The 16870-nt window shown below is 47.8% G+C and overlaps 1 protein-coding gene across 4 annotated transcripts in view; it reads right to left on the bottom strand.

Moving 5' to 3' along the window:
* Positions 1-16870, bottom strand: part of FERMT2 (FERM domain containing kindlin 2) — a 46480-nt gene that overhangs the window by 10541 nt on the left and 19069 nt on the right. For 2 of the 4 annotated variants that reach the window (XM_033063263.2, XM_033063259.1), the window contains exons 3-9: positions 8059-8193; positions 4553-4585; positions 3922-4147; positions 3713-3815; positions 3193-3300; positions 1651-1785; positions 67-116 (exon numbers count right to left, since the gene is read on the bottom strand). In XM_033063263.2, coding sequence (XP_032919154.1) covers positions 67-116; positions 1651-1785; positions 3193-3300; positions 3713-3815; positions 3922-4147; positions 4553-4585; positions 8059-8193 — 790 coding nt within the window. The remainder of the gene's footprint in view (positions 1-66; positions 117-1650; positions 1786-3192; positions 3301-3712; positions 3816-3921; positions 4148-4552; positions 4586-8058; positions 8194-16870) is intronic. The other 2 variants (XM_033063262.1, XM_033063261.1) reach the window with 1 other exon arrangement.

Raw genomic sequence — 16870 nt, forward strand, 5'->3', positions numbered from 1 at the left:
GGCAGGACTATTAATTATTCACAGCCATTACCAGTTCCACGAGCAGCTCTTCCCATCAGCACTTACTTGAAGACTTTAATGTAGTCAGCGAGCTCGGGGATGGAAGTGATGTCACCCTGGAAATCAAAGATTATCCCGTTCACTCGGAGCAGAGGGATCAGAGGGAAGGGATGTGGTGCAGGAGAAGGAACCAGGGCTTGGGGGTTGTGTGAGAAAGGCCCAGCCACTTCCCAGGAGAAGGGAGCAGTGAGAAATCCAGCTCTGCTGTTTTGGAGGCAGAGGACAAGGCTTGGTTTTCCTTTGAGGAATCGCTGCTGCTGCTGGAGCCAATTCCCAGCCGCGGGGTCAGCGGCGGTCACAGCAGCAGCGCCTGCACAGGGAATTTTCTCCTCCCTTCTCTTATTCCTGATGCTCCAAACAAAAGGGGAAGAGGCACCTCTGCAGAGAATTCTAAACCTAGAAAGGTTTATTTTTTTTCCCTCCAAAAAATTTTTAAATATCGAGTTTAAATTCTGGTTTTTGCACCAGGGTGGCACTTGGCAATTCCCAGGAGCTGGAAGTGAAAAAAAAATTCAAGGGCCAGGGAAAGGGAGGATTGCTCCAGGAGCTTCCAGTAGCAGGACAGTTTACTTTCAGTCTGCAATGAGAAACTGTTTACAGATACCACAGGGAAAAAAATGCAGAATCTAAACAAACAATCCAGTAATTGCCCATTATCCGTATTCAATTACTCGAATGCAGCTGGAAATGGCTCCTGCTGCAAAGCCCAAAGGAAAGGGATGGCTTTTTTTGGATGAATCATTGTCCTCTTCACTCCTGTCTGGCAGGGACTGTTCCTCAGTGATGTGTTTCAAATCTGCTTTTGCAAGAGGAATTAGAAAATGTGTATTGGTGATAAAAATGTGTTGTTGTTTCTGGTTTATACTGCTGTTGTTAATGCCAATAAAGCACCTAAGAATGGATGTAGCTACAAAAAGACCCATCATAAACACTTAAAAAATTATATGAAGTGTAAAAGTGGAAAATTTCAGAGATTTTAGGGTTGGAAAGAGATGGTTTAAATGTGCAAAATGCCTGGAAAAGCTGTGCTGGGCCAAGGCTGACAGGACTGAGTCCTTTTAATGCACTTTAATTTTCAGGCTTTATATTTTTAAAGGTGGAAAACCAGTGTTAAAACAGCCTATCAAGAAAAAAAACCCCAGATGCTCTGAAATACAGACCTAGGCTAAAATCCAGTCTCATAAAAATAGGGTTTCATAAGCCTAAATTAGTTCTGAAAATCCAGCAGCTGGTTTAGGTGCTGTAAAACGTGAATTAGAAACAGTGGAAGAGGAACCTCAACGTGGAAAACTCAGTTATTTGGGCAAGTCAGTAGTGAGGATAAAAAACAACTTAATTTCCATTTAATTTTCCATTGTTTCATCAGGAGGGTGGCTTGGTGAAGGGGGGATCAGTAAAATCCTGGCTCCTCCAAGACTTTTCCAGATCTTGCTCAGGGTTCCCTCTTTCCAGAGCTATCCTTTGGTATCTAAATCCCTTCATTTTAAAGAAAATATTATTGGGGTGTGGGCAACTTCCTCATCAGAATTAGAAGGAAAAAAAGGAAATAAAAGATGTTGGATGCCTGGCAAAATTCCCTGCAGCCCTCACCAGGATTGTTGACGTCTTGCCACCCTCCAAGGTGATCTCCAGGTCCGAGAGCGCGGCGTCCACCTCGTCCACGTCCTTGTCACTGTGGTTCAGGTGGTTTTCCGAGGACATGATGGACAGCTTGTTGATGTGGTACTGCAAGGCAAGGCCAGGGTCACACCTGGATGCTCCCAAGATCCTACAGATTCCCAAGCTGCCACACTTGGGAAGAGGAGTGGGACACCAGGAGCAGAGGCCAGCAAATGTTGGGTCAGGAATGACCACCTTGGATGTTTCCAGGCATTGATCCCTCAAGGAGATCTCTGCACAGAGAGCAGGGCACAGCTGCTCTTTCCATCTGAGGTTGGAAGGGATCTCTGGAGATCACCTGGTCCCACTCCCTGCTGTCCAGGACCAGTTCTCACTCACCCTCCTGCTCCAAAGGTGCTTCCTGATGAGCACAGGGACCCTCCCATGTTCCATGGCCTCTGCTCCTGCCACTGGGCACCTCTGTCCACCCCCTTCCCTGCCTCCCACCAGGTGTTTCTGGATTATTTGTAAGATCCCCCATCCCTGCAAGTGCCCCAAGGATGGGGCTGGAACAACCTGGGATAGTGGAAGTGTCCCTGCACATTCCAACCCAAGCAACTGTAGGATTCTACGTCCTTGCATCTGTTTTCATCCCAAAAAAACAAAACATCCATAAAATCTCACAGGAAGGACCGTGCCCAACCCACTCTGGAGCACTTGGATGTAAACTGAATCATTATATTTCTGCCTTCCTGGTTTTTTTTCCTGGGAGGGGCCCTTGGAGCAGGCAACCCTGCTCCTGAGGGGACATTTCTGCATCCTACAGCTCCAAGGTGTGCCAGACCACACAGAACAAATGCCTGCCATCCCTCTCATGGAAGTCAATAGCAGGTGGAGCATTTATGCCAAATCACACTGAGTATTTCATAAACCAGATAAATAAATAGTTCTGGGAAAGCCACAGATTATCCCCAGCTGGTTTGGGGGCACAGAGCCAGGAAGGCACAGTTCAGTAACCTTGTGTTTGTATGGGATGGGTTAAGAAGGACAAAACTAAAAGTTAAGACGGATATAAACATGTTTGGTAAAAGCAGGTCAAGTTCCTTTTCATGAGGGATAATCAGTGGCAAATATTTAAATTATCTCATGAACTCAAGTGAGGATCTAGAGATGGCAAATGATCCAACTTCTACCAGCATGAGAAGGCCAAGCTCCCACCAGAGACAAGGTGAGGCTTAAAACACTTCAACTGAAGAAGGGATGGTTTGGATGGGATCTTGGGAAGGAATTCTTGGCTGTGAGAGTGGTGAGGCACCCAGAGCTGTGGCTGCTCCATCACTGGAAGTGTCCAAGACCAGCTTGGAGATCCCTGGGATAGTGGAAGGGGGTTGGAACTGGATGAGCTTTGTGGTCTCTTCCAACCCAAACCATTCTGGGATTCCATAATTTCATTTATCAGATTAATGAGCAGAGAAGTCTGCAAACAAAATCAAGTCTAACCCAAGCCAGGGGTGTGTGGGGCTGGTCTCTCACCTGCAGTGCTGCAAACATCATCATCTCCTCCTCTGTGCACTCGATCTCCTCCAGCAGGATTGCCCACTTGGACTGCTCGTACAGCTGGTTGATCCTGATCGCGTCGTACTGCGGCACAGAAACGCGGGATGCTTGGAAATCCAGGAGCCCAGTGAACAAAAACCACCCCATCCACTGCAAACTGTCCCTGCCCACAGCAGGGGTGGGAATGAGATGGTCTTTAAGGCCCATTCCAACCCAAACTATTCTGGGATTCTGTGATATCTCATCTCCACACAACACTTTGATCTGAGACTGAAAATGCTCTGCCACTGCCAAAAAGTGACTTTAAGAATTCTTTGAGCACCTCCAGCAACACCTAAAAACCCTGGTGTACAGGAGCACAAATCCTGGGTTTGATGCCTGCACAACCAATTTTCAAACTTCCAAATTCTCTGGGAGATTCACCAACACAACAGCACGTCAGAGATCCAGGCACCCTTCGCTCCAAAGGATGGAAATTTCAAAAGGAGTTCTGTACCTTTGGATTCAGGTCAAAAAAGCTGTAGTACTTGAACCGGAGTAGCAAAGCTTCGTTCTCTTTCACCTCCTGCTCCATCAGGGATCGGGACGAGTCCAACCACCTGCGGATTGCCAACGCTGATAACGCACAGGGAACGCTCCGGCAGCGCCGAGAGCACCATCCAAAACAACACAAAAACCCCACAAATCCTCAACTCCTGCACTCACCCTTGGTTGATTTTGGCCTTATCGAGCAGCGTCTGGGGCTTGTACATTTTGGCTAAGGACTCCGGGGAGGTGACGGGCTGGCTCACGGCCAGGATGCCCGGGTTGCCCTCGGACAGGGCGCTGTCGCCGAACCAGGCGGACGTGGGGGACAGGGGGCTGCCGTCGTGGGCGTCGTAGGTCGGCGTCATCGTTTTGCTATAGAGTCCTGGGCTTGAATAGATATTTCCTACCAGTGAGGGGAATAAAAGCCGGGAATTAGCCGAGGGCCGAGCCCTGCCTGCTCCCGGCCACGCCGGCTCCGCGCACGCCCGGAGCTGGCGGATGGAAAACCTTCCCTTTTCGTCTTTTCTCTGTGCTGCTCGTTCTCCCTGTCTCTCTCTGCTCTCCTCCAAGATGGAAAGCTCATTCCAGCCCAAATGATGGGAAAAGACTCAGGGCTCCCCCAGCGGGAAGCTCCTGCCCCCTGAGTTTCTGTGGCACCTGGGACATGAGTGGCCCCCGACTTACCGGTATTACCTGTTGCTTAAAGATTTTGGAAGTCAAAAGTTTTAGAGGAGCAGGAAAATAAACTAAGGGTGCAGCCAAAGAGACCAGAGGCAGAGGGCAAAAGTCCTATTGAGGTGGAGCTCACCTTTGACGGGGCCGATGTAAAGAATATCGGTGCCTATAGAGAGGGAAAGAAAGGAGGGAAGTGAGAAGGCGAGAGAAAGTCACCTGGAGAGCAGGAGAAGGACAGAAGCCAAAAATGAGCATTTTTGGAAGAGGCAGAACAGCACAGGTGAGGTGGAACCACCCTAATGGAGCGTTTGCAGCAGTGCTGGTGGCAGCAAAGCAGCTGAAGTGACTTCCCGTTATTTTATTCATGGAAATGTGGCATTCCCGGATGGAAAAGCTCGCTGAGGTGGCCACACAAAGTCAGGATTAATGTGCTGAGTGGTGCTGAGGTGGCCACACAAATTCAGGATTAATGTGCTGAGTGGTGAGATGTGGTGCCAAACTGATCCCAAAGCACGTGTTACTCCCCAGCCTTTTGAAGCTTCGCAGCTCGTACCGACTCAAAGCAGACATAAAAACACCCAAACATTTAAAAATTATTCATTTGAAGAGGAATAAAACCAAATCCAGCTCGGTATCTCATAGCTCAAAATAGCTGAGAGCTTAACAGAGAGGTTGTGGCTGCCCCATCCCTGGAAGTGTTCCCAGGAGAGCTTGGATGGGGCTTGGACAACCTGGAATGAGGAGTGCTTTAGTTCCTTTTAAGTCCCTTCCATCCCAAACCATCCAATGAAACAGCCTCTCTTCACCTCACAGGGACACTGAATTTTTATGTAAAACCCAGATTTTCAGAATAAAGGAGGATCAACCCCCCAGGAATTCCAGTGCATACACACACCCAGCATCACCTGCCGGGCACAAATCTGCCCACCAGAACCAGAATGTCCAACACCACACTGGATTTTTGGGAAAGGGCTGTGTCCTTCCTAAATCATAAGCCTGCAATTCAATGCTCTCAAATTCAATGACATTCAATACTTCTCATACCCTGCTCAGGGTTTGGAAGATGGTGACAGAGTTGAGATGCCACAAATGAGCCTTTTGTGCCACCACCTTGGGTCACGCTCCAGCTCCTTGCTCCAAACCATCCCCATGGCCAAGGAATGACAGAAAACTGAGCTAGACTGGGAAAGTTCAAGAGCAAACCAATGGAAAAACCTTTCTGAACCCTCATTTTTCATCTCAAGGAGCAAGAAGAACAGTGTGAATCAACAGCATCAAAGTCACTGACAGCCAACATCATGGCTAAGAAACTCCAAATAATGACAAACCTGATTCTAAACTGCCTGGCAGGGTGGAAAATCCAAGTGAAAAGCACCAAACAAGGATGTTTTTAATGCTCCTGCTTGTTTTGCTGGCATCCCAGTGTGGATGAATCATGTGGGGACCTGGGAGCACCATGGGTGCCTGTCACCAAGATCCAACAAACCAGGCATGAGCAAAAAACCAGCAGGAATGGACAAAGGATGCAAAAATCCCCTTTCATTTGCAAGGAAAAGGCTAGGGATGATTTCCAGGTTTTTTTTTTGCACTTTGGGAGCTGGGACTCCACCATCCTCAGGGTCCCTTCCAGCTTGAGCTACCCTGTGATTAAAAAGGCAGCAGAAAGGTGCTCTGCCCATGGACTGTTACAGCACTGGAGCAGAGGAATCCAACAAAAACCAGCCCTAAACCCCCATCACCATCCAGAAACCACTTCCCAAAAAGGCTCTTCCTTCTTCCCCATCCACCCTCACTGCAGCTTCAGCTTTCACATGGCTCAAGCACACAGGGCTGAGCATCAGCTGGGCCAGCAAAAGAAAATCCCATTTTTTCCCTCAAGTTTTCCCATTAATATCCCCCACATTCCTTGACTGAGCTTCTGCTCCATCAGAGTAAAGCTTCCCCTCCACTGCTCTCCTCATCTCTTTCTCCAAACACCTGAAACATCTCAAAAGAAGCTTCCCTTAAAAAAATTTGCCCCAGGCAGGCAGTGTCATGGAAAGTTCCAGCAGAAATAGCTACAAATTTGGCTAATTTATATAAACAAGTGACTACAGGTCTTCTAATGGAAAGTGTTGGGCAACACATCCTGTGGGTGTATTGACAACTCTGCCCACTGGGATTTAAATGGTTTCACTGCCAGCTTTGGGGTGCTCAGTGCAAAACACTCCCAAGGCATTGAAATCAGCACCTCCTGAATTATTAATTAGTTTTCCAGAAGCTTTCAGCACACAAACTGATGTTGGAACAACACTAAAAATGATTTATTCAGATGAAACCCAAGACTTTTATCAAATGGCACCTGAACAGGCAGGAATTCAACCTGCTCTGAGTGATTTCATTCACAAGGAGAGCAAAAGCAGCCAAGTGACTCACTGGAAGAGCCATAAATAATTAAAATAAACCCCAGCTTTTGCATACATTTCCCCTAAAGGTGGCCAAGTCCTTGCTATTAATCTAACAGAGATGCTCTCTGTGAACACTGGCTGTTGGAAAGGCTTAGAATGGACTTTCAAGATGAAAATGCCAAATGGAAATGAAAATTGACTGGAGCCTTGCCCAAATTCTCTGAGCCAGGAGTGGAAGAGAACAAGCTCAGAAGTATTTTTAAGTAGCTGAGAGGAGAAAGAGTGGGATCAGAGCAAAAGGAGGATTATTTTTCCTTGTTCCAGACCCATGGTGCACATCACCCTGCACAGCCAAAACCTTCTTTTCTGCAAGCCCTGTGCCACCACTGGCATTAACCACACTCCATGACCATCCCTGCAGCTGATTTAACATCAATTAATACAACTTTACAATTCCAAGGTCGTTTTTAAAATTAAAGCTGCCGTGCTGCCCTCAGATTGTTGGATTTAAACCCAAGAGCTCTGGCAGCCAGACATGTCTGCTGCTCACCACCACTGCTTTCTCCACAAATCCATTTGGGATAAATGCTCCCACTTGGCCAAAATTATGGCTTAAACTCCTGCCATTTGCCTTCAGACACCAGACTTCCAGCAGCCATGGAAAAAAAGCTGAAAACCCCTCTGCCTGCAAACACCTGCATCAATTTTCTGCCTGTGGTAACTCCATCAGGGCTGTTACTCCACCAGAAATTCCCTTCCCAATCCTGCTCTGGCTCTGGAATCCAGACTGGCCAGCAATAAAAGGATTTATTTAGCATCACAATCCACAGCTACACCGTTCATGTAAGGCAACACTAAAATAATTAATGAAACACTGCCCTTGCTGGGCTGCAAACAGGGAGCACAACAGTGGCACAGCCTAAACCACGCCGGGAATGTGACACCAGCAATGATTTTCCATTTCTCTCCTTTCTTAACAGGGTAAGAAAAGCTCTCAGCAACAGGATCTGAGTGTTCAAGTGGCCACACTGGGGCTCTGGCTGGTTCTGTGAAGCCTGGGGTTGCTCTGCTCCCGGGAATGCGTGACAGCTCCAGCCCCAGACATGCATCCGTGCCACCGAGTGCTGCAGCCTGCCAGGCCTTGTGCTGTGGGTTTGGGGTCTGTTTCTTGCACAGACCTCAAGAAATTCAGTCAGCCCCACGTTGCTGTGCCAGTTTTTTCCCCCCATTCCCATTTTTGTGCCCAGCTCACCCGACCCCGGCGTGATCAGCGGCCCCTCCAGCTCGAAGGTGTCGTCTTCACATTGATCGTCCAACTTCTTCTTTTTTTTCTTTGATGGATCTCTGGGTTTCCTCAAAAGGGAGAGTTCTTCTGGATGCCTGATGTCTGGAGGGGAAAATGGACCACTTTTATAATGGCAAGATGGGAAAAAAAGAGAAAAAAGGAGGGAAAAGAAGAATATCCTTCCATTAGGAACAACATCCAGCAATGTCCAGTATCTCCCTTGGATGAATTTCCTGCTCTGCAATGGTTAAAAATCAAGTTGAAGACATTTTCCCTGCAAGCCTGTTGGAAACAAGCACTGTCCTTGGCTGGAAAGGTAACAACATTTGGATAAAATGTGGAATTTCCCAGGCACAGCCACTCCAATGTAAATGTGAGGACTGGTAGATCCTGTGGCAGAGCCCAGTAACACCTCCATCCATTAAATAGAAATAATAAAAATAATAAACCCCACATGAATAATATAAAATGATAAATATTATACATTATAATAATACACAATAATATATAAATAAAAGAAAGAAATAGAAATGGAAATAATAGAAGTAGAAATAGAAATAAGCACACAAATCCCTACTTGGCCATGTAGGTAACAGGCTGGATCCTCTCACTTCCACAGGAGCAATCCAAGAGTTAAGCCATTTATTTACACATTAGATTGGAAAGTTTAATCCTATAATTCACCCACTTTTTAAAGAGATTTTGGCCAAAGCATTTCCTTCTCACATCAAATCTCTCCCATCTTCCTGCCTGGGACCAACCTGAACAATGTAAAACCCATTTAAAACGAGGAGCATCCCATTGTGTTTGTGTTTTAAGCCATGGGACTAAGGGGAGCAAGGAAAAAGGGAATTTTCACCTCCCACCAAGGCAGTACTTTGGGTGTGCTGCACTCAATTCCAAGTGGGAAGGTTTTTCCTGGGAAAGCAGAGCCTGCTGTCCATTGTAGCACTGAAACCACCATGGGACTGGAGCAGGAACAGTCCCTGGGCTTGGTCAAGGTGTGGGAGCTGAGCTGGAAAAGGATTCAGCTGGGCATGGAGACATCCAACTGCAGTGGTGAAAGGCTGCAAAAAGCTTGGAGGGCTCTGGAATACAGCTTGGATTGGGAAAATATGGGATGGGAGAGCTGGAGGTGCTCACCTGGAGAGGGATGGAGGGACAGGACACAGGGAATGGCTTCACTGCCAGGGGCAGGGATGGGTGGGAGATTGGGAATTGGGAATTCCTGGCTGGGCTGGAATTCCCAGAGCAGCTGTGGCTGCCCCTGGATCCCTGGAAATGTCCAAGGCCAGGCTTGGAGCAGCCTGGGATAGTGGAAGGTGTCCCTGCCATGGCAGGGGTGGAATGAGATGGGATTTAAGGTCCTTCCCAATCCAAACCATTCTGGGATTCTCTGATGATTTTATGGACATGCCTGAGCCTGGAAGGAGCTCTGGAGTCTCCCCTGCAGCTTCTGTGTTGTTTCTTACTGTTTTTTTCACCTACAACCCCAAAATGCTCAGCTGCAAAGCCTTCCCTTTGGAATGCCCCATGGAGAGCAGCCCTGGTGCCATCCCTGCTGCAGAGGATCAGGAGGCTGCAGCCAGGCTGTGTTTTCCCAGCCCAGGAACGCTGAAGGACACAATCAGCCATTATCCCAGGCAGGAGAAGTTCCAGGGCTGGGATCTCAGCAGTGGCAGTTCCCTGAGCACTCCCAGGAATTAGAATCAGCACTGGAATTTGGTGCCCAGCACGAGAGCTGTGACACAGCCCCACACTGCCCACCCACTCCAGCATCCCTCCTTCCTGCTGGGAAATGCCACACTGGGAACTCAGCCGTGCAGGGGACTTTCAGGGACGGATCCCACTGCCTCTGGCATCCCTGAATCCATCTAACCATCTTTTATATTGCAGGTGTCCCATCCCAAACCATTATCCACCTTTAATTTAAATTTTATTTTTATTTTTATTCTTGCAGTTACTTACACACCATATATATATTTACATATATAAATATTGTTTATATATTGATATATATTTATTTTTAGAAAGCATAATTTATTTTAAGCTTTATGTATTTTTATTTCTTTATTTCAATCATATAATTGAATCCCAGAATGGTTTGGGTTGGATGGAACCTTAAAGCCCACCTTGCTCCACCCCCTGCCATGGGCAGGGACACCTTTTACTATTCCAGGTTGCTCCAAGCCTTGTCCAATCTGGCCTTGAACACTTCCAGACTAAAAATATATCTAGATTTTGATATTTATATGGATTTTAAATCTATAAAAAGATATAAAATACACATACATATATATACACGTTCATATATATACACATGCATATATATGTATATAATATATATAAATTTATATATAAACTTTTAAACTTATAATTTAGTTTTATTTCTGTATTTAGAGATATTTATTCCTATATTAACTATTTTATTCCTTTTTCTTTATAAGCCTTACCCAATCCCAACCTCAATTTAACCCTGATTTATTACCACTGCCACTAAACCCCATCCCTACCCCCACCAGCTCCCCTGCCCAACTTTTTGACCATTTCTAGCAATAAATAGCCAGGGGCTGAGTGCAGCCAGCTCCACACATTCCCATTTATCCCAGCCAGCTTACCTCATGGAGCAGGAATCTGCTGGGACAGCCGGGGTCACGCGCAGGGGACAAGAGGCAGCACAGCCTAAATCGAGGAGTTCCCCTGGTATTTTGGAGCAAGGTTGATGCTCTGAGGTTTATTTATGGTGCATTAGAGCCTCTCAGCTGGAAGCACTCAGGGAGGCCAGGAAAAGGCTCCAAGCCAGGCTGGGATTCTGGAAGCAATCCTGGAATCATCCCAGGGCTCGACCATCTGATATGGAAGAGACTTTTTATAGCCCCTCAGTTGTTCCTGGTGCTCCCAGTGGGATAAAAAGGATCCAGGGCAAGTTTGGGGCAGCTGCTTGCAAGCAGCATGTGTGGCTGCAGGGCATGGAGCAGGGAGCACATCCTGGGGATGCTGGAGCATCCCAGCAGGGATCTGATGGATGAGAGGAAAATCCCTCCCAGGGCAGCTGGGGGAATGGTTTCAAACTCGAGGTTTAGATGGGATATTGGGAAGGAATTCTGGGCTGTGAGGGTGAGCTGGAAGTGTCCAGTGTTGGATGCAGATTAGAGCTGGAACAGTGGAAGGTGGCCCTGCCATGGCAGGGGTGGAATAGGATGAGCTTTGAGATCCCTTCCAACCCAAACCATTCTGGGATTCCATGGGAAGGAGACAGAACGGCCTGAGCCTGCAAGGAAGAGTTTTAGAGCTCAAAATATGATCAGAAAAGCATCTTTGAATCTCCAAGGGAAATTTTTCCAACTCTTGGATGAAGCCATTTTGCTGCCTGCAGCATCTTCTCTTCCATTTGCCTGCAAGATCCTGCCTGTGCCTGCTGCCCCTGGCTGAAGGGAACTCCTTGGCCTTTTTTTCCTGTGTAATCCCTCATTTCTCATCCACCCAGCCCAGCTGTGCCCATTTATCTTCCACCCTGAGACAAACTCCAGAGCTGGGATTAAACCCCCTTCCTTCACAAAGCACCATCTGCACCCTGCAAACTGACTTAAAAAACAAAAAAATTCTTGACAGGGTGTAGAATTCCCAATTTTTGCTCTTTTGCACCGAATCCACCAAGTCAATCTTGCAGCTGCTGCATTTTTATCCACCAAGGTGTGTTGTGATGGGGATCCCAGGATGGTTTGGGTTGGAAGGGACCTCAAAGTTCATCTCATTCCACCCCCTTCCACACCTTCCACTGTCCCAGGCTGCTTCAAGCCCTGTCCAACCTGGCCTGGAACACTTCCAGGGATCCAGGGGCTCCCATTCCCACAAGAAATCAGATTTATGATTTTCTTACATCACCCACATATAGAACATGACATCATTGACTGGAAGGGCTGAGTATGGACCAACTTTCCCAAAAACTGAAATTATGGGAAATCACACTGCTTTCAGTATTCAGTTCTCATAAATACAGATCAGAATAAGAGATACAAAGAAAATTTTGATGTAGAAAGGAAATTAATGTTTCAAAGGAGCTTCTGGCACCCAATTTCCTTCCCCCTTTCTGGCTCCCCTAAAGGCCAGAGGGCTCATTCACCTCCTTAATTCTTGAACATAAAAACTCCATAAATTTATTTGTAGCACAGACAGCACTGAGGGGAAATCCTCTCTTTAATGCTGATCCAGCCACCCTCCTTCAGGAAACTGGGATATCTCTGGGAAGTGAGATTTCTCTGCACTCCATCACTGCTCCCTTCAACCAGTGACTCACAAAAATTACAGCCTTTGTACATCACTCTGACCAGTCTCAGAAAAATGAGCCCTCAAACCTCATTCTTCTTCCATTTCAGACATAAAACCAAAAATAAAGGTTGTTGTTTTATTTTTTTTTTGGAATGAGTGAATTCTGTGGATGGTTTTTCACACAGTAAGTTTACAGAATGAAGCATCTGCCTTATCTGCAACATAAATTCTCTCGAGATAAAGTTCTGCAAAACAGACCAGAGGAAAAAGAAAAAAAAAAAACTCAAAAAGAAACTAAAAAAGGACTTTCATAACTTGAGGAGTGCCTGCAGATAAGGCTGTGGTTGTGCTGGACACTGGGCAGTATCTGACTGAGCAGGTCCTCATCCCCCAGCACAGTTTACCGGCTTTGTACATTCAGTACATTTTATTATGGGTTCTTCAGATGCCCAGGAACTTAAATATTTATCTGGGCAAAAGCCAAGCTCTCCACTCACTGCCTGGGGCCCTGCAGCTCTCTCAGGACATCCCACAAAGCCTCTGGAGATACCCAAGGACTGCTCTGGGTGTGGAATCAGCTGGGGCTGACCCTGGCAGAGGTTTTGCTGGAGCCTTCTCAAATTGTGGGTGGAAAATCCAAGTGCCTGTTGACTTATGGATTTGCCAAGGGAGCAATGATGTGCAAAAACCACCCCAAAATGGGGTCAGTGGGGTTTGGAGTGGTGTGAATGTTTGTGCCAGCGGCTCCCAGAGCTGAAATTGGGCACCAGCAGCCCAGAGAGATCCAGGAGGAGAAGGAAAAGGAGGAGGAGGATGCAGCAGTGGTGATGGAGCCAAGCATTACTGCAAGGCCAATAAAAAGAGCCATTGGAGAGGCAGAGTCAACAAACACTCGAATGTTTGGATGTTTTTTTCCATAAGTGGGACGAAATCCCCAGGCTCCCTCTTGGAGCACAGGCAGCACTACAAGCCTTGCCCCTGAAGTGGCTGAACTGCAGCTCCAGCCCAATTAAACTCCATTAATTGAATCCCACAAACTAGAGAAAAACAACCCACTTACACCCTTCCCTCTGCATCAAAGAGCAACCCAACTATTTCCAAGGAAGGCAGCAGCACTGGCTTGGCCAGCATGTCCTAATGTCTTCAGGATGGAATTCTATTTAAAGGGTCTCAGTCAACAGCAGAGTAAGGATGAAAAAATTCACTGACTCACAGGGTGACATCAAACCTGCTGCTCCTCCACACGCAGAACACGACTGGGGTGGGGACAGGGGGGGAGAGTGGGGAGGATTTTTTTTTTTTTTTTCCATCTCAGACACTTTGTAATGAAATCTGGTTATTTCCCTGATCCCAGCTCCTGGGGCTGGTCTGGCTCCTGACGACAGCTGAGCACGGGCAGGCAATAAAAGGGGAAAACGCCGCCGCTGGCAGCCGGCACTCGGGCCCTGCACTTGAAAAAGCTGAGGACGTTGCAATTTGGCCAGCTCTCGAAAATGGGAAAGATTTCCTTCCACACCCATTCCCTGGACATATTTAGAAATAGCTGTGCCACTGCCAAACCTCTCTGCTCATGGCAGGGAAAGGCAGCAAATCCATCCTCGGTGTTTTACGTCTCTGCCTCGCTGTGTCATCCCTGAGCATCCTCCTGGTGCTCCTGAGCATCCTCAGCCTGCATCCCGAGATCCCAGGGGCACTTAGATTGGAAAAGACATCCAGGAGCATCATGTCCAGCCTGTGATTTATATTTATCCCCACCTTGTCCCCAGCCCAGAGCAGAGTGGATCATCCAGACATTCCCTGGACACCTCTAGGGATGGGGACTCCAAACCTCCCTGGGCATCCCCTGCCAACCTGACCACCCTTTCCATGAAGAAATTCCTCCAAATTCCCCCTGAGATGCTCATGTGCATCTACCAGGACTCCATGATTTTAGGGAATTTTAGAGACTCCTTTATTTACCAGTAGGATGTGAAAGAAGAAAAGAAACTTTAGGAGGTTTGCAGTAGCCAGGGATTGTGGGATTCTTGTCCTGTGCAGCGCCAGGAGTTGGATTTGATGATCCTTGTGGATATTCTGTGATTCCACGAACTCCAGGCAGCTTTGCCTCCTGGAAAGCAAGTGGGAGGGATGCAGTTCCTCATGCCTGTCACAGAGCCCTGGGAACGCCACACATTGTCCACCAAAGGGTTTCACTTGTGTAAAAAAAACCAAAACAAAAACAAAAACAAAAAACCCCCAAAAAGCAACAAACAGTGGCTTTTTATAGAAGCCTTTTTGGCAACGGAGGGCGTGGAAATATTGCAAATACTTCAGGAGTCAGAGGACGTTCTGTCCTGGAGCAGGGAGTGTTTGGAAAGGGAAAAAAAAAAAAGGTAGGGTCACATTCAGCACTGGGACAGTGTCTGCTTCCCTGGGCTGGGCTGGGCTGGCATCCTGCCACTCCCAAATGCCACTGTCACCAAATGCCACTGCCAGCTGGGCTCAGGTTGCATTTGGTGGCTGGAGGGAAGGCTGGGCTGTCACCTCCCATCACTCACTGAGTCTGGGAAACCTCCTTGATTTTGGGATCACCCTCATGGGACTGTGCATCCTCAGCCCCAGAAGCTGCTCAGGATCACACCACCCTAAAATGTGCAAGAAGGGGAGCTGGGGGCCAGAGCAGGATGGGATGTGGGCATGGAAACTGCCACAGCTGGGCACAGGACTCGGTTTTCCAAAACAGGTGACTAATTCACACGGATTATGAGGCAGGAGCTGGGTGTGAGGCTCCACCAGGCTCTGGGGAAATAAAAGAGCCTGAAGGGAATTTGTGTCTTACACAGCCTCAGGGTGGGTAGGGAGATGTTGGTCATGAATTTTGGAGTGTTTCCTCCCAGAGCTGCCTCCTCCCAGCTCTGGCACTGGGCTGTCCCCTCTGTGCTCCCATGAACATCAACCAGAGTTTTCCCTGCTCCTCTCCTCAGAGGTCCCAAATCTTCACAGCCAGGAGAAGAGGAGAAGGATGGGAGCTTTTCTGTGTCACAGCCTGTCCCCTCACCCTGCAGCTCCAACACAAGTCGTGTCCCCAGGAGAAGGAGCATTGCTGGGGCAGGAAATGCTGAGGCCTGGGAAAAAACTCTCACACTTGCATCTTGCTGTTTGCTTTTCCTGTCCCAAGTGCCCACAGAGCAGCAGCAGAGCCTGCCTGGAGTCCCTTGGAGCTCCTGGGATACATGGAAAAAAATACAGGCAGAATGCTGGAAGGAAGCAGCTTAAGGCATGAACAGCTGCAAGGCTGGAATCAAGGGAAGCCATCCCAGAATCCCAGAATGGTTTGGGTTGGGAGGAACCTTAAAGATCATCCAGTTCATCCAGATCATCACCTTCCACTGTTCCAGGCTGCTCCAAGCTCTGTCCTTGGAAATTCCAGGGATCCAGGGGCAGCCACAGCTTCTCTGTGCCTCACTGCCCTCACAGCCAATAATTCCTTCCTATTCCCACAGGAAAAGAGGATTGTTATTAAAAATCAAACACTGATTGGTCCTTGTCAGGTCCAGAAGAGACTGCCCAGGTCTGGGTAAAGAAAAATTTCAGGCAATCTTTCCACATCACCACATTCCATTTGTGGATGATGGGTGAGCATCTGCCACCTTCCCAAATCCCACTTTCCAATGAGGATATTCCCACTCCCACCAAGAAAGTGCTACCAAATTGCAGTTGGGTATCTGCTGGGCAGTTTTCTGGGTGGAATTATCTCCCAGTGGGATGATGAGAGCAGGGAGGCACACATGAGAATCCCATCATTCCATCCCAGTCCCTGTCCCACTGCTGGCCAGGCGGGAAGCGCAAAGAGAAAAAATAAAAGGAAAAAAAAAAAAAAAAAGTGAAGTTTTACTTTCTCTTTCTCTGGTCTTTAATTGCAGATCAAAGCTGGCCCTTCAGGCTGGAGCTGCCTGCCAGCAGCTGCTCCTGGGCAGGATTCCAGGCCACCCTTTGGATGAGGGCTGCCCATCCCATGCACTGCCCACTCCTCTCCTCGTGTGTGCCGGGGTCAATCCCTGCCTTGAACCCTCCAGAATGGCTGTGTGGGAATAGAGGGGCTGCACTGGGAATGAGATTGGGTTTTTTTAATTCAATCCCTGCCTTGAACCCTCCTGAATGGCTGTGTGGGAATGCAGGGGCTGCACTGGGAATGAGATTGGGTTTTTTTAAATTCAATCCCTGCCTTGAACCCTCCTGAATGGCTGTGTGGGAATGCAGGGGTTCAACCCAGCCACTGGGAATGAGATTGGGGTTTTTTAATTCAATCCCTGCCTCTAACCCTCCTGAATGGCTGTGTGGGAATGCAGGGGTTCAATCCAGCCACTGGGAATGGGATTGGGTTTTTTTCCGGCTTCACACGACCTCCAGGAAAGTGAGGGGTGTGCAAGTGGCTCCAGCATCTTCCCACAGACACCTCCTGGGAGCCCTGGGGAGCTGCCCTTTGGAATAATTTCCCTCTGCACAAGAACAGAGACTTCTCTTTCAAAAT

The sequence above is a fragment of the Catharus ustulatus genome, chromosome 6 (genome assembly GCF_009819885.2).
Source record: "Catharus ustulatus isolate bCatUst1 chromosome 6, bCatUst1.pri.v2, whole genome shotgun sequence".
Lineage (NCBI taxonomy): Eukaryota > Metazoa > Chordata > Aves > Passeriformes > Turdidae > Catharus > Catharus ustulatus.